The following is a 21,477-nucleotide window of genomic DNA, read 5'->3' on the forward strand; positions in this document are numbered from 1 at the left end:
ACACACACAATCATGGACATGATTCAAAAAGGTGAAATGGTCCTGAAAAATAGTCACACTTATATTGTTTGTGGCCAAAAATTACCACATTGGAAATGAATGGGCAGTGAATTTAATCCCAAACAAAATCTGACTGAAAGCTATTTTTTTGAGATATCAACTTCAAATTTGGAACACAACTTGTTCAGATTTCCGGGTTTGTTTTTATTGCAGTTTTAGAGTAAAACATGTTTTGTTAATTAAATATTTCACAACCGTTTTTTAGTTTCACTTTCTAAACTTTTTTCACTTCATCAATAATCTGCCAAGAGTATTTAGCAGTATATATATATATATATATATATAATATTTTGACCGCCGCGTGAACAACAACACCAGAGGGTTAATAAATGTTTTGACAATAGCGATGTTATAGGTAATAGAATTCTTATACAAAAATAATGTAGTTTGTGAATTTCTTAATTTTTCAAGCATCAATGCAATGCGTTCTCGTTAAACCCTCTAAACCCCCTGAAGCTATGCCTCCAAAACTCTGAATCAAATTCATGTGTACAGTAACAAAATACTATAAGGCTGCTCCACAACCTAGTTCAGATCAAGTACTACATGATATCTGGGAATATTTACTACTGTATTTCTTTGAAAAATACCATGCCTGCAAACCTGTACACATTTTGCATAGTAGGCATGCATTTAGACCTCAAAGTATGCTTGTATGACTCCTGACTCTATGCAAAGTCATATCGGTTTGAACGACATGAATTTGAGTAAATAATGACTGAATGATCATTTTCTGTATGAAATATTCCTTTAACATGCACTCAACATGCATATGCAAGAAATCCCCATTTTAACGGTTTATTTTGCTCCATTACTCTAGATTATGCCAAAGGATTTGGAGGGAAGTATGGTGTGCAGAAAGACCGAATGGACAAGGTACATTGCTCAGATCATTACAATTAGCACACAGATGAGCAGAGCTGGGTAGATTACTTACAAATTGTAATCCGTTACTGATTCAAAATTACATGACAAAAACTGTAGCTAGTAATGTAATCCATTACATCACACATTTCAGGTAACATAATCAGACTACTTTTAGACTACTTACGACCTAAATGCTAAATTAAAACAAATGACCAACGTCAAAGAACCGTGAACATGCAAACATGATACTTTATTATTAAAATATTTATTGTAAAATCTCAGGGGTACTTCAAATAAAAATATAGGTGAAAGGATGACAAAAAAAGTTGTTTATTTTTTAAATTGGTGCATTTTAATGTGTTTCAAAGACAAACGGCTTCCAAAGTAATGCATGGTAGAATAACCGACTGATAATTCAAATAAAAATGAATGTGTTCATGCGATGTTGAAACACTTTTTTTGTAAATCCAGTGGTTAAATGCTGTGTGGCCTCCTGACTAACTGGAAGACTTTCTGAGTGTGTGTATAAGCGGTAGGCTATTTAAGAAAGGAACATTTAAAAGATGGAAAAGAGGAATTAGGCAGAATCAATAAATTATGAATAAATTATTGCTGTTGTGTAAATAATATGTAATCATGTAATCCATAAACAAGTAACTGTGGTCTGATGTTTAGTATTTTAAAGGGTTAGTTCACCCAAAAATGAAAATTAGCCAATAAATTACTCAGGCATCCTAGGTGTATATGGCTTTCTTCTTTCAGACGAATCGAGTCGGAGTTATATTAAAAATTGTCTTTGATCTTTCAAGCTGTTTAATGGCACTCAGTGGGTGTTGCATGCTTCAGTCCAAAAGAAGTTAAATAAAAAGCGCCCATCCATAAAAAAAAAAGTGCCTCACACGTCTCTGGGGGTTGAACAAAGACCTTCTGTAGTGAATCGATGCGTTTTTGTAAGAAAAATATCCATATTCAAAACGTAATAATCACTTTAATGTAGCTTGCGCCAACAGTTGTACACAGAAGCAGCTCCGGGAGCATAACGTATGAGTTCAGCGCTGCGCACGCGCCGGTGAGTCTCGTGAAAACCAGCGTTTGTTAACCGAAGCGAAGTTTCCTTACTTTAACAAAGGAAAACCAGTCTCCTCTTGGCTTATATCGAAATCCTCCGACATTTTGTACTTCTAATTAGTGACCTTTGTTTTGTTTTGATCTCTCCGCTGTAAACTGCTTCCCTTTACAACAGTGAGTGCAAGCTACATTAAAGTGATTATTACGTTTTGAATATGTGCATGCAACACCTAAATGAGTAATTTATGGGCTAATTTTCATTTTTGGGTGAATTAACTCTATAAAATGTAATGTAATCTAATTACAACTACTTAATTTTTGGAATCTGTGTACGCAATCCAGATCGGATGTAATCAGTGCAGATGAGACATTCGTGTTCACATTCTAGTGTTTTATGTTTATATGCAGTCAGAACCAGAAAGACGGTTGTGAGAAATGCATGTGCGTTCACTCTGTGTTTGAGGATGGCAGTAGTTTGCGGTGTGATGCTGTCATTGCTCTCGTCTTCAGAGCGCCGGCACGTTTGAGGAGGTGGAGAAGCCGAGCACGGCGTATCAGAAGACCCGTCCTGTGGAAGCAGGTCAGGAGAAACACACACGCTATAATGAATCAATCACGGCCTGTAGAGGTTTGAATGAAGACGTGCTGTGCTCTGTTTAGCTGGCAGCGGCGCTGGAAGTATTAAAGCTCGCTTTGAGAGCATTGCGAAGCAGAAGGAGGAGGAGGACCGGAGGAGAGCCGAAGAAGAGCGCACTAGACGACAGGCCAAGGAGAAGCAGGAGCAGGAGGAGGCGCGCACAAAGCAGAAGGTGTGTTTCTGTCGGTCAACACACGCCTGTCTGTTTGCTGAGAAACAATATGATATTACTACAGTTGGCTATCGTTTGAATTTTATCCATTCCGATTCTTCTTATCGATTCCCAGTTTCGATTCCAAAAAAATGAAGTCAAACATTTAGATATCAAACATCTTTTTGCAAAGCATTTAATTGCTGCTGAATACCATAAACACAAAAATCAGCCAACTGCATAAATGTGTTTGTGAGACTCGATTAAGAGCTGCAAAATAGAGCGGCGTGATTCTGGATAAATTGAGACAATTTTTTTAAATGTAGGTTGTAGTTCTCTCACAATTCTGAAGAATAAAAAAATATTAGACAAAGAAACAAAATCTCATGGACTTTATGAATGGAATGATTCACTCAAGATGTACTCGTTTCATTACTGGCTGAATCAGTGTTTTTGAATGAATCTCTCGAATGATTCAAAGACAAATACATTTTTAACAGCCCCTTTTCGCCACCTACAAAAAGAAAAGATGCGTGCACAGAAATTGATAGGTGCAATTGAAATTTAAGTTTTACAACAAGTATCCGATTCCTGATCTTAAGTAGCTGATTCTGGAATTAGAATCGATTTTCAATTCGCAACCCTACATACTACTCTTATATTAGAGCTGGCCTGAAATAAATCACATTTCTTCTCTGAACTCTGAACTTCCCACACCACCGAAATAAAGAGATAAGAATGTGGTGGCAGAACAGAAATTGTGCATGAAACGCATCGAGTCTCCTGTGTGTCACTAACGTTACATTTGAATGCGACAGTAAACACAATTTGAATACTATAGTAATTTGTTGTATTTGTTTGTATTCATTATTTGTCGTAATTGTACCTGTATCACACTTTAGTTTTTTTTTTTAATATGTAGTCTAGTTTTAAATTAATCACAGACGGTTGTCATTCACTGTATTGCGTCAACAGACAGGTATTGCATTACTAGGCATAACAATTTTTAGTATAGTGTTTTAAAATGTAATTTTTAGTAGTATTTACTGTGGAGGCAGAAACAGTGATGAGACTGGACCGTCTCAATCTAGTGTTTAATGCAGAGCAGTCCAGACTAAAAGTCCCAGAAGGACTGGACTGGTTTGAGAAGCTCCCAATGTAACTGGCGCCCTCTTGTGGACTGTTGATTTAAAATCTGCTGTTCACTGATCTTGTCTTCTAATCTAATAGAAGTAGTTTCTTTCGAGTTAAAATTGTACAAAGCGATTCAGCAATTCATCTTAAATAGATTGATCTTAATTTGTTGTGTGTGTGTGTGTGTGTTGATAATGATTAATAACAATAGATAAGCTTTCTCGATTGCTTTGATGATGATCTTTAATCATTAACATCCCTACTCAAAACTTCATCCTTGAAGTGCTCTGACTAGTTTCATACAGTGCTCAAAATTCTGACTACTGAATCCATTTTTATTTGTTTTTTAAATAGCTTTTAATAGTTTTTTTTTATTATTATTATTTTTTTAGATATTTTTATTCTTAGTTTTGTTTTTATATAGTTTGAGTCTCTTAGTTTTATAAAACAGATAGTTCCGGTCCTTGATTCTGATTGGCTGAGCCGCGTTCGAAGCTGTTGTAAATGACTCTACAAAGTAACATACACCTTTGTTTACGTTTGTCTGTTGCTCGGCAACCACTTTGTTGCAACCACAACTGTTTCTGAGGAGCTACATTGTTTGGTGGAAGAATACTGTTTTTATTAATATCATTACACTTTATTTGCTCTGTTTTACTTTGTGAAACCTTACTACGTATATGGAATAACCGTTTTATAAAAGCAATAAGCCCCGTGAAGCCGTGGTTTACAGTGAATTTATAACAGCTTCGCGTCATGCCTAACAACGCTCCTGAGCTGTTATAAAATCACTGTAAACCACGGCTTCATGGGGCTTATTGCTTTATTAGGTTTTTTTTTTTTTTTTTTTTACTTTTTAAACGTGGTAACTTGCTGAAATAAGTATATAGTTTCAGTTAATGTTTATTTTATTTCAAGTACTGATTTTTTATTTTATTTTATGGTTTTAGTTAACAATAATTGTCTGCTAGTCACGTAAGCACACGGTTTGTAAAGGCCATGAAATGTGGCCATATAGTAGCATCTCGCCTCTTGTAAAATGATTATTAATACATTTTGAACACTCCTGCACTAATGCGTCCTTTAACAAACTTTAGCTTGTCATGATGTATCATGACCCCACGCGAGGTCTTTGTGCTGTGTTTGAGTACGCGACGCATGAATGGCACAGAATGTGTGAGTGAATCATGTCTGATGTGCTTCTGATGCTGTCGTGTGAGGATGAGGATGAGGATGGTCTGTGTTGTGTTGGTCAGGTGGAGAACGGTGCAAACGTGTACGAGGTGGAGCCGGTCTCCGCAGAACCCACATATGAAGAACCGGTCCAGGAAGACCTGTACCAGAACCCTGAGCCGGACGAGCAGAACCAGACCTCAGGTGCGCTAAATCCATCTTACAATCTGTGTTTGTCCAAGCCTGACTGACTCCAGTAAGCCTATAAAGAGTTCACCTCTGTCTTCATCTGTGTGTTTATGCATATCGGATCCGTAATTAAAGGCAGCTATAATAGTCTCCACCGTTCTACTGTATCTAAAATGAATAGTGTTGCCTTACTTTAATAACAATTCAAAACCATTATTATTTCTTGAGTTAATTGTTTATATGTTTTCTGGCTGTTTGATGTCGTTAAGAGACATTTGCAATAACAAGATGATCACCTGTAATCATGGGTACATCGGTACGCCTCAAGTTATCAGATTAGTGCAGAATAGATTCACATAATCACCAAAACCACGTTCCTTCCAAAGTGTTCACCTGTTCAATGCTTCAGCTGCTGGAGCAGCAAGCGTTACCTGGTGCAGCTTTAAGCGCAAGCTCCTGTTTGGGCAGGTGTGTGCTCTCAGTGCTTCGGTGACGTGTGTGTGTGTGTGTGTGTGTGTGTGTGTGTGTGTGTGTGTGTGTGTGTGTGTGTTTGGGGGGCTCAGTCGTACGAGTTTGGAGAGGATCTCGGCGTGACTGCCGTGGCTCTGTACGACTATCAGGCTGGTGAGTGAACAATCTGAGGAGTTTGACTTTACAAACTGTGGCCTTAAACATTTTGCAGTGTTTATGCTGTATGTGAGTGGCATGACACCAAAAATAGATCATTCCTGTTATACCAAAATAATAATAATAAAAAAAAAAACATAAACGGGTATATTATGGCTAGATTATATGTAGATATGTCTGAATCTGCTTTTAAAAAAAGGTTTTGTTTGAAGTTTTTTTTTTTTTTTTACAATTGAAGCTTGTAGTGTTTGCCAAGGGATTAAAACATAGAATTGTGAGATCAAAAGTCACAATTACCTTTTTGACTTCTTTTCTTGCAGTTCTGAGAGAAAAACTAATAATTGGCAAAATATTGACAGAATTGCAAGATAGTTAAATTTTTTACTCTGTGGTGTAAAAAAAAAGTCAGAATTGTGAAGTTTATAACTTCCAAGAAAATTCTAAGAAAAAAAAGTTTAAATTGTACAAACTAAAAAAGATACAAATTTTAAAAAAAGTCAGAATTGTGATAAAGTCATTTACTTTTTTTTTATTATTCAAGCTTCTATAGTGTACACTATAAAAAAAGAAGGAAAAACAAATATATATATATACATTTTTTGAGTATATAAAACAATAATACTGTATTGTAGGGAAGCCCGCTTCCACCACTGAATAAAAAATAAAAGGCAATTGCATGAATATATTTAACAGCTCTGAGAAGTCGAATTATGAGATATAAACTCACAGTTGTGAGAAAAAAAAGTCAGAATTGCGAGATATAAAATAAAAGGACTTTGTTTTTGTTTTTTTAATTCAGTGGCTGAAACGGGCTTCCATAGTATTGCTCTTTCTACTTCCAAATTTCCCACTTTCACATGTAGTTTTGTTTGTTTCATTGCATCAAACGTGTTTCCTACAAGAAGAGAGTCATGTAGCGTGCCTCTGTTTCTCTCCAGCGGGAGACGACGAGATCTCCTTCGATCCGGATGACGTCATCACCAACATCGAGATGATCGACGAGGGCTGGTGGAGGGGCGTGTGTCGGGGCACATACGGACTCTTCCCAGCCAACTACGTTGAAGTCCGACAGTAGACTCGCTCCATGCGCTCTTTACACGGCGGACGTCGCTGAAGGAGAGCCATGCTTCCAGTCCATTATCAGCCCTGCTTTCTCTTCTTTCACTGTAGCATGTCGAGCGTTCGCCGGTCATTCTGCTTCCTTCAGCTCAACTCTCACTTCCTGTTTCACGTCAGCAGGTGTGTGCGCTTTACTGGATCCAAGAGATTTTATGACACATCTGAGAGTTTATTCACTCACACACACACACATATATACATCAGTATGTGAAATAAGAGACCAGAGATCTGAGATATTCTGGCATGTTTTAGAGAAATAATGTCATTTGTCATGAATACAGGCGGCTTCTTAAAGCTGCGTCCGTACGAACACTTTGTTCATTTCAGTGTCTTTTTGCAGTGTTGGAATAGGGATTAACTGCGTTAAGTTTGAAAATATGAATGATCATAATCAATGAAGGCCAAAATATAATGCCATAATCCGTCACTGCTAGAATTCTGCATCACGTCTGAGTACAGGATGAACAGACATTCCATCGCAGTGTTTGAAATCATTCATAAAAATCACTTTGGTGGTATTTGAAGGGTTGTGTATTAAAATCAGATGTTAATGCGTTATGTGGCGTGAGCTGCATGTCTGTCTGATTTGCATCGTCTCTGTGCTTCTCTGTGTTCTGATTCATCTGGACTCGCTCTCGATGTGCTGGCAGATTGATGTCGATCTTTCTGTGAGTGCATGACATTTGTCTGTGACGCTGAATTATATCAAATGATCTGCTGTTAAATGACAATCCACACAGGAGCAAATACTGTTTAATGGCTTAGCAGCAACTAATGACATAATCTGTGTTTTGCAATTTTAGTTAAGTATCTTTTTCGAACAAATTGTCTGTGCTCATCTATACTGGCTCTCTTTACAAGGATGTTTTATAAGAAATATCATTTAAGAATAAAAAAATAAAACTAGTATTGTTAGTATTTTTCACAGTCCATTATGTAGCCATACTCTCCGTGTTTGAAACTGTTTTTCTTACAGTAGCTTTCATCAAGTGCATGTGTTTGTGAGACGCATTGATGCACAGGAACAGAGCTCAACTCCAGCAATATTTATTTCTTTCAGATTCGTTTGCCATACAAGGTGTAACTGCGCTCAAACTCGCAAATCCTACTGTTTTCTTGGTCACCGCAATGAGTTACTAATTGCATTTAAGAAGATCTTACAGCAACATTAACAATGTGAACACAAGTCTTTACATGTAGTTAGCAAAGTAAAGCAAAATAGGTTGAAGTCAAAGGGGAAAAAATCATAGCTAAACAATAAGGGATTGACAGTTCTATAGATAAACCAGCAGTGTTTTATCAGGTGAACATTGTGCTTCTTTAATGATGGGGTGCATTATCTAAATACATACAGACTGTATTATCCATAGTATAAATATATTGCTTTTTTGGATTTGCTATATTAAGAATCTAACAAATACACCCATTTTAGTCAAACATTTCTCTTTTTTGGCAAACCACACTTAAGTGGGAGCAATACCATTAAAATTGCATTTAGAAAAGGCAATATGATCATATAAATCGAAAATACTCTCTTCTATTGTATGCTATCCAAAGATGATCTATTTTGTAAAATATCTATTTTCACAGTAGCAGCAGTGTATTGGCAAACCTTTGTTCAGGAAAGGCTTGCGATTTTTGATTTCTGGCCCGCATTTTAAAAACATTGTTCTATATTCACTCATACTCAGAATCTCAGCAGCAGGTGATAGCAACTATATATGTTTCAGAGACATTACCACTATCAGTACTGCAGTGAGCGGCACATACAGAAATCAAAATTTAAAAGTAATCATTTACTCCATTTATATAGTGTATGTTGGCTAAGAAACATGGTTCCAAGTTTTATAATGACAAAAACTGATTAATACAGCCTCTTGTTTACTGCCCGACAAAGAAAGAAATCCAACTTGGAATCTCTCCAAAACTGCAACTCGCATTAAAATAGGGTGAATTTCCATTTAATTCCAAGCTTCTCTTTTAAATGTGTTATTGATCTTATTGTGAGCTATTCATCTATGCATACATTTCATTTTTCAAAATAGTTTTGACCTTGTAATTTTTTTTTTTTTTTCAAAAAGTCACACCTGGCTCTTCAGCTGAAGTATCAGGCCTCAGTCCGTTTGAGCTCCACCACTTTCTTATAGTTCTCAGCAACCTCATATTAAGATCCACCGTCATACAATCAACATCACGATCCACAGCCAAGACACAATATAAAAAAGCTCTGTCGCTACCTTAATGCGAGGCTATTATAGATGTATGTGATCCATGGCAGCTGATAAGCACAATAATAATTACACCTGATTTATGAGCTACGCCACAAGCTCTCATTAAGAACGTTCTTCCTCAAGCCTTATGTTTTTTAATTCTCTATATCTTGGCATATCTGCAGCAAGAACACAAGAAATATTATTTTTGTTTAGGGAAATGTTAGGGAAAGCATACGTGTATTTAATTTTCGCCGACAGGATCAGACAAAGCTGTACGTGACCCCATCCTCGTTCAGTCTCATGGAAATCAAGGATGAAGAGCAGCTTCACTAGCGCCACCATCCCTTGCACTTATCTGGAATATTAAGGGTGTGAATACATGTTCCTGTCAAAGCCTGAGTGAATTTAATGTTTTCAGCTAACCTCATTTTATAAAGACCAAACAACAGTGCTTTTCTGGGTATCCATGTTCTCTGCCAAATACAGAACGTTTGCAGACAACATCTGGAATGAAATTTTCTCAGAAATAGCTGTATCAAAGGTAAAAAAGAAAGGACCTCCAAGCTCTGCTGGTTAGAGACAAGCTCCAGACATTTAAACAAAGCTTTTGATGGCAAGAACGAGTCCTCTTAGAAGTGTTCCTGAGTGCAGTTCTGCATCCATGGTACTTACTGTGCCTCTGACAACAATACAGGGAACATCGCCCCACGATTTCCAACAGATGCAAGACATCTAGACTGAAAGAAGTTCGAGAAAACGAGGGATTGATCAAGCCAATATCCATGCCAAGCACTGTACCGAGTGTATGCACCCTTTATCTGTCCATTAGAAGTTTGAGACCCTTTTCAATGTTCATCCGATGACCAACACGGGTGACACCCAAGTCTACAAGGTCTTCCTTTTGGAGGTTGGGAAGGTGGGTGCCCTCAATTTCATTGTCCAAGAAGGCCTTCTTGTGTTCCTGCAAGTTGAGGCTTTCAAGCCAGTCGGCTACATCGTGCTTGGTCCAGAGTAGGATGGGTTTGTCGGCAAAGGGCTTGTCTGAAGCCTGAAACACCGTGAGAGGGGACGGCGATCGACTGCTGACTGAGCTGAGGCTATAGCATTGCTCTGCATTCACAATGGGTGGAGATGGCAGGCTAAACACATCTGTTAATGTGGGGGAGGCGGCAGAGCCTGGCAGAGAAGAGCAACGACCAGATTCAGGAGGAGGCGAGGCTGGACTGGAAGCCTGAAGGGGCAAGTGGCTCAGGGTTGTTGAGGGAACAGTGTTGCTGCATTTGGTACCTGAGGCTTGGGCCGTCCAATCTCTGAGAACACACACACACATACAGAAAGAGAAGTCAGTTGCAGAACAGGTTGAGGGACTCATTAAGGAATAGAGGAAAGCTCTCTGGCGTCATCCAACAACAAGACTCGCTATGTCAATGCATGTGGCTCAAAGGACACCACTGCACTAATGCAAGTCAAAGCGAATGAACAGATCACTCAATTAAGTTCAGTGTTGAGACACCTTTATATAATTACAAATACAAGGACATTTGTTTAAGCAGGAATTCCGGTCTCAGAATGTGCTCCCAGATCTTCTGAAACAACTTTGCCTCTTTTTTTTTCTTGTTAGTCTCTCTCAAATTCATGAGATAAACATATGGAAAGTTTGCAACCAAAAGATATTTTTTCAGTTTCTGGACAAACAAAGAGAGATTAGGAGATAAAATGACAGAAGAACTGCATGCTGGGATTTTCTCAGGATTGTAAATTCACCAATTCATATATTCTTAGAGGTCATGACTTTTAACAAACATTCTCACCAATTTATCTTGGCGTATCTTAATTTCGATAAAGCAGGTTTGTCCAGTCCTGCTCCTGGAGAGACAGTTCAGGGTTCTTTAAAATTACAGGCAGGTGTGTGCTGAAGGTTTGCTACCCCTGCAATAAAATATTACCTCATTGCTGGAACATTTGGCTGAGGTTTAATCTTATTTCATTTGTTGTCCTTGATCTACCCCAGGAGTGTCCAATCTACACATTCTTGTTCTAGTCCACCCGTGATCTGTTTCTTTAGACAGCTTGTATATAGTTAGAGACGAGACACTGTCCTAATTGTGACCACATTTTTCTGATCTCATTTGCTTATTTTGTTCAGGAATGTTGCACAGGGGACAGACTAGGCTATTATTGTGCTGCTCACCTTGATCCAATGCTCCTGGATCCTGCAGGTGGTGACCCTCCCTGTATTGGAAATCTGTCCTTGTTCCTCTGGTGAAGTTTGGAGCTAAGCTCATTGATCACATTGGCTTTAGGATCTGCATTGAGGGGGTTCGGAAACTCATGGGGGTCCCACAGTTTACTGCCTCGCTGAGCAAGCTTTTTGCGAAGCTCAGATTGTGCTCCACAACCCAGGGGTGGCGGAGGGGCCGGTGGTGGCTGTCCGAAGGACTCTATGCTCTCGTGTATCAAAGGGTCACTGTAAAGTGCATTGCTTTTATTGATTATGGGCTTAATTTTTGGCTTTGGTGGAACAGGTGGTCTGTCCATCGAAAGAGTCTGGCCGTCTGCATAGGCTATACATGTGTCGTCAATTCCCTCTGATGAAAGAGTAGAGATACTGGACACTGTGGAAATTGTACTATTGGCCTCAAAGTGAGGGTCCCCACTGTTCCGACTGTCAGCTTCCTCAATGCCTGAGTCCGTGATGGGCTCAAACATTTCTGGAGGTGGTGGAGGGTAGGTGTGAGGAGTCATGCAGTTTACAAGCCCCGAAAGACACTTGGACTCCACACCATCAGTTGTAGAAGCATGTGAATGATAAACAGGTCCTATTGTTGCATTATTATTTTTCTGCTTGAGAATCTCTACTACCTGGTCCTCAGGAACATCAATGCTGTTGGCAAACTCCAGAGGTGGAGGCAAGGGTTCAAACTCCTCATCAATATCCACTGAGGTCATTGGGGGAGGAGGAATGGTACAGGGAAACTTGACAGGCTCCTCCACAGAGGTGGCAGAGGTGAAGACGTTCCTCATATGAGGTGGCTGGGAGTTGTGGGCTGTACGTTTGATGTTGGAATCAATGGGTGCACTGTCCATTCCAGGGGACTCTTCTTGTTCTAATCTATCAGGCTGACTGTTTACTTGTGGCTTGGCCTTATCTTGTGTGTGGACCATGAGGAGCCTCGCTGACTTCTGTTGCGATGTGTTATTGGTGTTTATCGACTGCTCGGATGGATTACTTTCCTTTGCCTTTTCTGTTTCGTGATTGGAGTCTCTTGTGTGTCTAAACAAGCCTCCACAATCTTTTGCTTGACCCACTGCAACTGTGGCAACAAAGTTGGCTTCGATATTGGACCGTAGCTTGGTGTCTATGAAGAGTGGCTGGTTGAGGTTTGCTTTGTGAGGTTCTCCTTTAGGTGGAGGAAGTGGGGGTTGCACGTGCTCCTTCAGAGCTCTATTACTTGCAGCTAGACCCAGAGCCAAGGGTGGACAAATATCACGAGTCTTTCCTGATGTCTGGTTTTGTAAATCTCCATCATTGAGACTGATGGGACCGTCTGTATTGGGGAAGCTCCTGGTGCGTGTTGTGAGGGGCTCAGTTGTTGGTTCTGGGATGGTAAAGTCAGCCATGTTGCCTCCACTTCCAATTTGCTGGCCCTCTAATAAAGCAGCTGGTGGAGCCATAAGCTTTTGTAAACTCTTATCGCTGGCAAACATGCCTTCATCTATGGACATAGACTGGTGTAAACGAGGGGTTGGGATAAATGGATCCTCGTCTCCGAGATCCATCGACAGGAAGGCTGGGGAGTTCTTGCATGCTTCAAGCCGCTTCTCACGGTCACGTACTGCCCCTGCAATAGCAGCTGCAAAAGGGTTGCTCACGATGTGACTGCCGTCTGGCCGTAGTTGGCCTGGCTGCTCGGAGGCACTAGTCTCAATTTCCATGCTACTTCCCCGGCTGCTTTTGCCACTACTGCTAGTCGAAGGCTCTTTGACAATAATGGTTGGTATTGGGATTGAACAGGTTTTCTCAGGGCTATCCTCAACATTTAGCTGCTTTACCAATATACCCTTCCTACGAGCTGGTTTTGGTGGGATATACAAAGTTTTGCCAACTATGTCTGAATATGGGTTCTCTGGCACATGGGCCCTGTTATGGGAACACATGTTTTGCTGGACAGCTGAAGGAGTTTGACAGACATATTGTTCAAAGTTCTGGCGATGGTACCCGACTAGATCTCTGTCTATAGTGTGGCATCTGCCTGTTGAGTTCTGTGTGTAAATGGGCTGGTTGGGCTCATATACTTGTGCCATAGGAGTACTGAGGTTGTGAGGTGGGGATGGAGGAGAAACGCCTGGAGGTGGGGGAATATCCTCAGATGTGTCAGGCATAGAGAGACTTCTGGTGAACTTGAGCAGTGGAGGTATGAGGAGCTTCTTTTCTTCTCCTGCAATTCCTTGGGAAAGAAACATGCAGCATGTTTAGACTATCACCTCAATAAGCTGCTTAGCTTTTGCTTAGTTTTTTTTTTACAGTCACATCTTTACATCTTCAGTTGAGCATCTAAAGTAGCAAGGAAATATTTACCAATGGACTTTTGTCTTCTCATACAGCTTTTTGGCACACGAACATAACTTCCATGGGATCTTGCAGGAATACTAGGGGGAACTACAGCAACTCCTGGCCTTTCTGACGTGGACGGCTGTAAAACAGATTTGTTGATAAGAGCTCAGTGTACATAAGACTTGTTTTATGAATAATTATGCATCATGATTATAATATAAAAGTGGTGTTTATGTTTAATGTTAAACTACAAGACAAAAGCAACTTACATTAAAATCCATGGATGTGGCCAAAAAGCGACTTGAGGGGCGGGGCTTGATCGTGGCAACTTTGTCCAATGATCCTTTTTCATGCACAAGCTTCTGTGGCGTCACTGTCTCTTCAAATTTATCTGCAAAAGGCAGAAATGTCCAAGGGACAGGAGAAAAAATTGCATTCCATCTTTAACACAGGCATCCTTTTCCTACAACAAGTTTGGGGCAATTGATCACAGGGATACAGCGTAAAGGAAAAAAGTACGGAACATCCTTAGTGCTTGCATTGTAGTAAACAATAAATAATGATCATTTTCAGAGCCATGGACAGCAACACAACTGAATCCAATCTAATATTATGACAAAGAAAATAAAGAAAAATGGTAACTACAAGAAAACAAATACTTTTTTTCACATTTCACTAAAATAAACCTTTATTAAACTGTATTTAAATAAGAAATATGATTTTAGCTTACATCTTGATGGTTTAAACTTGTTTTAAAGTTTGTTTTCCCAGGCATTCAAAAAACCAAAAGGACTGGATTTCGGGAATTAAACTCTTTGGCTGAAAACGGGCCAATGCAGAAGTAGAAAGCAGCCTTTAGGGACTGATCACTAACCCTAATCAAAGCAATAGTAATATTAATGCTTGACTTAACAAACACTACTCAAGAGAGAACTTATTGTGAAATAGCAGTGATTTATCAGATTTAACTCACCTAATTCTTCTAGTTCAGATGTCATGGACTTGGATCGCATTGAGAGTGCAGTTGTCGGGGGTCTCTTGGGTGGAGGAGGAGCTACGACAAAAAAATCCGTAAATAACATTAAAATAAACTGTAACTTAAATTCTATTATTTCTAAGCCTGATAAGAATCTCAAAGCAGGCCGTTTCCATCCATCATTTGTCCTGACTACACATGCAGTAAGTGTTTAGTACCTTTTTTACAGGTTTTGCCGTCTTGTTCGGGATTCCTGCTCACCGTCACCACTTTAAGGACGAGACGGTTTCCTCCATGTTTAATCATGTTAACGACCTGCCGGTGTCCCATCTTCACCACATTCTGATGGTTGACCTGTAACAGAAATCACGGTGCTTTTATTATAATATTTCAGCAATTATGGCATCCGTATTTAAAATCACACACAAATTAATCATTCTTCCGAGTCTGTTCTTTTCAGTGAATTGGCCAAACCATTTTGCAAAACGGTCTGAAACCATTTGTGATTCAGTTTGATCGCTCTCTCTTTGAATCACTGCACTGAAACGGTCAGTAACATGGCATCAGGACACTTAAGAACCAGCAGGGTTCTGGATGAAGAGGACATTGAATTACAATCATTCGAAACCAAAGCTACTGAGGTTTAACTCGTGTATGTATATTACATGTAGGCCATGAGAACATATGGATATTTGACCTGATTTCTAAATGCAGTGCTGGTCGACCTACATTTGTGTTACAGTTTCAACCCTATGGCCATTACATATGGCGAAGTTGAGATACAAGAATATCTTTAAAAGTCGAAATAATTTGATTTAAACAAGATGCCAAATTTGCCTGAATACACCCTAAATTTCAAGACGTTCTCATTTGGATGTCTTCTTTATCAGGATAATAAAGAGCATACGACAGTGAAGATGTAAATAGAGGTGATGAGAAGAGCAAATATCATTCATGTGACAAAACAAACAAACCCAAGTTGTTTTAACCGCTTTACTGTATATTTTAGTTCTAAAGTTTGTTTTATTCATATTAAATTGAAAGCTTAATATAAATTGTGAAAATATAATTTCTCACATTGAACAGCCTTCGGGGGTCTCAGATTGAACTGATTTAGTTTAGAGCTGGAGATTTAACACGTTATGGAGTCACAGAAGTGTCACTTTGTTCCAGTTATGGTTTGAGATCTCTAAAAATACAGAATCTGCTCAAATGAGTTGTGTTGCATGAGTTATGGCAGTGAACACTGAAAAACAACCAAACCCCCCAAAAAAACTAAAAAGTCATTTAAACTCCCTTAGTGAGCTGGTTCTCAGGTCTTATTCTCAATATTTGGTCTCACTTTAGTTTGGGGACCAGTTCTTACTAATAACTATTACTTTTGCCTCAACATACTCCTATTTTGCTGCTTATTAATAGTTAGTAAGGTAGTTGTAACATGCAGTAGGATTAAATTATCTAAAATATGATCATGCAAAAAAGGCATTAATATCATATGTGCTTTATAAGTGGTAATAAAGAGCCAATATGCTAGTCATATGCATGCTAATAAACAACTAGTCAATAGTGAGAACTGGCCCCTAAACTAAAGTGCTACCCAATATTTATATTTACAGAGTGATTCCTTTTGGTACTCTGCGTTTAATGCTTCAGATGCAATTACGATTATATTTATTTTTAAAATATTGTCAACTCTTTCCTTCTCCAAATTACCAAAAGAATGATTAACTGAACTGTTAACAAACCAGAATAAATGGAACAGGAACCAGAATCTGCACATTTCTTTTGATTTCCATCCCTACAGAGAAGCATGAGAAAGATAACAGCTTCATGTACTGCGGTGACCGGGAGGGGACTTGTTCAGTTTTATTATTATTATATTAACTGGTTAGGGCTATATTTTTATATTTATTGTGTATTGCTTTACCTAATTAACATTCTGTATGATTATACTAGTATTTGCCACCATATGTTTTGCAAATACTGTAAACGCCTAACAATTTTGACAATAACGTTTTGACTTTATGATTGTATTTATGCCCGTGTGTGACGATAAATGAGCGTGTTGTGTTTTAATTTACAAGTGAAACTACGTGAATGATTCATTCCTCAATGAAACACTATAGTATTTATAATTAGTCTATTAATTAGCCGAAATAAAATTAAATATATGTTAAATTCAACCTTTAAACCTTAAAATTCCAGTCAGCATAATCAAAACTTTATTGGCATGTCGAGCATTTACAGTAGGCTGTTATTCACAAAACTATTCAGAACGTTAAGTAAAGAGATAGAAATGAAGGAAAAAAACAAATATAAAAATATAACCAATAGGCTAATAATAAGTATATTAATAATACACAAATATTACGGGAAAAGACGATCAGTTAATGGACTTACAAGACTGGGGGATGGATAAAAATGTTTTCTTGTGAGCCTATTTTATTTTCATTATTACTTTTACCACATCACTTCATTATTATTATTACTTCATTCGAATGCCATATACATCGCGCGCATACAGTCCGGTAGCCTAGGCCTGCCGCCTATGGTTAATAATATAATAATGTAATAATTTCTATATTAATTAATATAATAATTTCCAAATTCAAAACAAAAAAATGTATAAATCCATCTCTGATATAATCCCGGGTTACTATGGTCACGCAGGTTTGTTTACGCATTTAACTTAATATGACGTTCCCCGAATTAATATCTCGTGGCCACGATATAATATCACGTTCCCACGAGTTAATATGACGTTCCCCAAATTAATATCTCGTGGCCACGATATAATATCACGTTCCCACGAGTTAATATGACGTTCCCCAAATTAATATCTCGTGGCCACGATATAATATCACGTTCCCACGAGTTAATATGACGTTCCCCAAATTAATATCTCGTGGCCACGATATAATATCACGTTCCCACGAGTTAATATGACGTTCCCCAAATTAATATCTCGTGGCCACGATATAATATCACGTTCCCACGAGTTAATATGACGTTCCCCAAATTAATATCTCGTGGCCACGATATAATATCACGTTCCCACGAGTTAATATGACGTTCCCCAAATTAATATCTCGTGGCCACGATATAATATCACGTTCCCACGAGTTAATATGACGTTCCCCAAATTAATATCTCGTGGCCACGATGTAATATCTCGATGAGTTAATATGACGTTCCCCAAATTAATATCTCGTGGCCACGATATATCACGTTCCCACGAGGTAATATGACATTCCCCAAATTAATATCTCGTGGCCACGTTATATCACGTTCCCACGAGTTAATATGACGTTCCCCAAATTAATATCTCGTGGCCACGTTATATCACGTTCCCACGAGTTAATATGACGTTCCCCAAATTAATATCTCGTGGCCACGTTATATCACGTTCCCACGAGTTAATATGACGTTCCCCAAATTAATATCTCGTGGCCACGTTATATCACGTTCCCACGAGTTAATATGACGTTCCCCAAATTAATATCTCGTGGCCACGTTATATCACGTTCCCACGAGTTAATATGACGTTCCCCAAATTAATATCTCGTGGCCACGTTATATCACGTTCCCACGAGTTAATATGACGTTCCCCAAATTAATATCTCGTGGCCACGTTATATCACGTTCCCACGAGTTAATATGACGTTCCCCAAATTAATATCTCGTGGCCACGTTATATCACGTTCCCACGAGTTAATATGACGTTCCCCAAATTAATATCTCGTGGCCACGTTATATCACGTTCCCACGAGTTAATATGACGTTCCCCAAATTAATATCTCGTGGCCACGTTATATCACGTTCCCACGAGTTAATATGACGTTCCCCAAATTAATATCTCGTGGCCACGTTATATCACGTTCCCACGAGTTAATATGACGTTCCCCAAATTAATATCTCGTGGCCACGTTATATCACGTTCCCACGAGTTAATATGACGTTCCCCAAATTAATATCTCGTGGCCACGTTATATCACGTTCCCACGAGTTAATATGACGTTCCCCAAATTAATATCTCGTGGCCACGTTATATCACGTTCCCACGAGTTAATATGACGTTCCCCAAATTAATATCTCGTGGCCACGTTATATCACGTTCCCACGAGTTAATATGACGTTCCCCAAATTAATATCTCGTGGCCACGTTATATCACGTTCCCACGAGTTAATATGACGTTCCCCAAATTAATATCTCGTGGCCACGTTATATCACGTTCCCACGAGTTAATATGACGTTCCCCAAATTAATATCTCGTGGCCACGTTATATCACGTTCCCACGAGTTAATATGACGTTCCCCAAATTAATATCTCGTGGCCACGTTATATCACGTTCCCACGAGTTAATATGACGTTCCCCAAATTAATATCTCGTGGCCACGTTATATCACGTTCCCACGAGTTAATATGACGTTCCCCAAATTAATATCTCGTGGCCACGTTATATCACGTTCCCACGAGTTAATATGACGTTCCCCAAATTAATATCTCGTGGCCACGTTATATCACGTTCCCACGAGTTAATATGACGTTCCCCAAATTAATATCTCGTGGCCACGTTATATCACGTTCCCACGAGTTAATATGACGTTCCCCAAATTAATATCTCGTGGCCACGTTATATCACGTTCCCACGAGTTAATATGACGTTCCCCAAATTAATATCTCGTGGCCACGTTATATCACGTTCCCACGAGTTAATATGACGTTCCCCAAATTAATATCTCGTGGCCACGTTATATCACGTTCCCACGAGTTAATATGACGTTCCCCAAATTAATATCTCGTGGCCACGTTATATCACGTTCCCACGAGTTAATATGACGTTCCCCAAATTAATATCTCGTGGCCACGTTATATCACGTTCCCACGAGTTAATATGACGTTCCCCAAATTAATATCTCGTGGCCACGTTATATCACGTTCCCACGAGTTAATATGACGTTCCCCAAATTAATATCTCGTGGCCACGTTATATCACGTTCCCACGAGTTAATATGACGTTCCCCAAATTAATATCTCGTGGCCACGTTATATCACGTTCCCACGAGTTAATATGACGTTCCCCAAATTAATATCTCGTGGCCACGTTATATCACGTTCCCACGAGTTAATATGACGTTGCCCAAATTAATATCACGTTCCCACGACAAAAGTGAGCCGAACATGTCCCCTCCCGGGCACCGTAGTGTACACTAAGCAGGGCTCTCACCTCGATGAGAAAGTCCCCCGTGCGGAGCCCCATCTGCCAGGCGTCGCCGCCCTCATCCACAGACTCCAGGTACTGCAGCGCGGGGAACGCAGGAGTCGGGATGAACTCCTCGATGGGTGTGTCTGCTGTGGAACCCAAAAACAACGGAGCCTTCGTGTTATCATGATGCCAGCTTCACGTGACGTCTGATTTATTTCTGTTGCACGCTCTCAATGACTCAAAGTACAATCTGATCCCAAATTAACTCTCAGGACAAAAGCAAACTACATTGACACATACACAAAGGGAAAAGGAAGCTACACAGGAGTGGGTTAACTGAAATATAAAAGCCTCTGCATGTATTTTTCATGTGCGAGTGTGTAGATTTCAGTGAGTTGCTCCTTCCCTTCGGCAGCTCTACACAAACCAGCAGTGACACCTGACAGTTCCCATAAATCAGCCGCAGTGAGCAGAGCGAGGCTGTGCTGGAGATCCCACTGCTTCACAGCGTACAGCACTCACACCGAGAACAGCAGATGAGCGTGCTGTACTATTAAACACCCTCCACTGGATCTGCCTTGATTAGAGACTGGGGTTTCACTTTATTGTGATGGTCCCTTTAACACATTCTGTTGACTTCAGGTAATGTTTCAGACTGGTCGGGTTAGGGTTAGAATAAGTTGTACTTGCCAAGTTACTAATTTTTGGTTTGACTGTATGATTACATTTTTCTGTTCCATTAATAAGAATACTGCAGGCACCCGTGATAGTTTAGTATGTTTAGATGGCTCAGAGTATGTGTGTGTGTGAGTATCTGATCTGAATGAGTTGTGTAAATCTTGTGTACTGTCTGACGAATGAAATGCTCTGTCAGTGTAGCACTCCTTGTGAAAAAGCAGCACACTTTAGCATAATTTTAAAAAGCCCAAAATAATATACATAAGTGTGAACTGAATGTAATGTTTTCACTGCATCTTTATATGTAATTTCATTATTACTTCTTCTAGTTTTAGTAGTTACATTTATTTGTTTACACTAATGCAGTTTAGTACATTTAAAATATATAACATTTAAATGTAATTTCAAATAACACACTACGGTTAAGATTATAATCAAGTAGTTTGCATGTGCTTTAGTGTGTTAGTCAACATTCAAACACGACGAAGATTATTAGAACAATTATTTAAAATAAAATTAAATACAATTTCTTTAAAATTTAAACGTACTTCTTGATATCTATTACAAAGTGCACTTTTAAAAAGTCTGCTTAAGTGTGTCAGTCACTTAAGTGGTAATTTATTTCATTAATATTACATCATCTTTTTTAAAGATTTGAAGAACACTACAAGTGCACATACAATTAAGTGCACTTCTTTTGCAGAAGAGAGACTAAATGAGCTCTGACATGAAAATAATTTCTAGTCTGAATGCTTGTGACAGATCTTCATCACTGTGTGTGTGTGTTTTGTGTGTGTGTGTGTGTGTGCGAGTGTGAGCGTG

The 21,477-nt window shown here is 39.0% G+C and overlaps 2 protein-coding genes across 6 annotated transcripts in view; one reads left to right on the forward strand and one right to left on the reverse strand.

The window, feature by feature from the left end:
* LOC107692464 (src substrate cortactin-like) overlaps nt 1-12,849 on the forward strand; it is a 26,247-nt gene extending 13,398 nt beyond the window's left edge. For 3 of the 5 annotated variants that reach the window (XM_016491508.1, XM_016491512.1, XM_016491509.1), the window contains 7 exons: nt 881-936; nt 2,506-2,575; nt 2,656-2,804; nt 5,174-5,283; nt 5,333-5,346; nt 5,835-5,903; nt 6,845-7,890. In XM_016491508.1, coding sequence (XP_016346994.1) covers nt 881-936; nt 2,506-2,575; nt 2,656-2,804; nt 5,174-5,283; nt 5,333-5,346; nt 5,835-5,903; nt 6,845-6,981 — 605 coding nt within the window. In that variant the 3' untranslated portion in view covers nt 6,982-7,890. Of the gene's footprint in view, nt 1-880; nt 937-2,505; nt 2,576-2,655; nt 2,805-5,173; nt 5,295-5,332; nt 5,347-5,834; nt 5,904-6,844; nt 7,891-12,820 lie in introns of those variants that run through there. The other 2 variants (XM_016491511.1, XM_016491510.1) reach the window with 2 other exon arrangements.
* LOC107692463 (SH3 and multiple ankyrin repeat domains protein 2-like) overlaps nt 7,365-21,477 on the reverse strand; it is a 38,968-nt gene continuing 24,855 nt past the window's right edge. The window contains exons 16-22 of the mRNA XM_016491507.1: nt 19,999-20,123; nt 14,988-15,123; nt 14,767-14,847; nt 14,063-14,184; nt 13,818-13,932; nt 11,430-13,686; nt 7,365-10,548 (exon numbers count right to left, since the gene is read on the reverse strand). Coding sequence (XP_016346993.1) covers nt 10,053-10,548; nt 11,430-13,686; nt 13,818-13,932; nt 14,063-14,184; nt 14,767-14,847; nt 14,988-15,123; nt 19,999-20,123 — 3,332 coding nt within the window. The 3' untranslated portion in view covers nt 7,365-10,052. The remainder of the gene's footprint in view (nt 10,549-11,429; nt 13,687-13,817; nt 13,933-14,062; nt 14,185-14,766; nt 14,848-14,987; nt 15,124-19,998; nt 20,124-21,477) is intronic.

The sequence above is a fragment of the Sinocyclocheilus anshuiensis genome, unplaced genomic scaffold (assembly GCF_001515605.1).
Source record: "Sinocyclocheilus anshuiensis isolate Anshui unplaced genomic scaffold, SAMN03320099.WGS_v1.1 scaffold1082, whole genome shotgun sequence".
NCBI lineage: Eukaryota > Metazoa > Chordata > Actinopteri > Cypriniformes > Cyprinidae > Sinocyclocheilus > Sinocyclocheilus anshuiensis.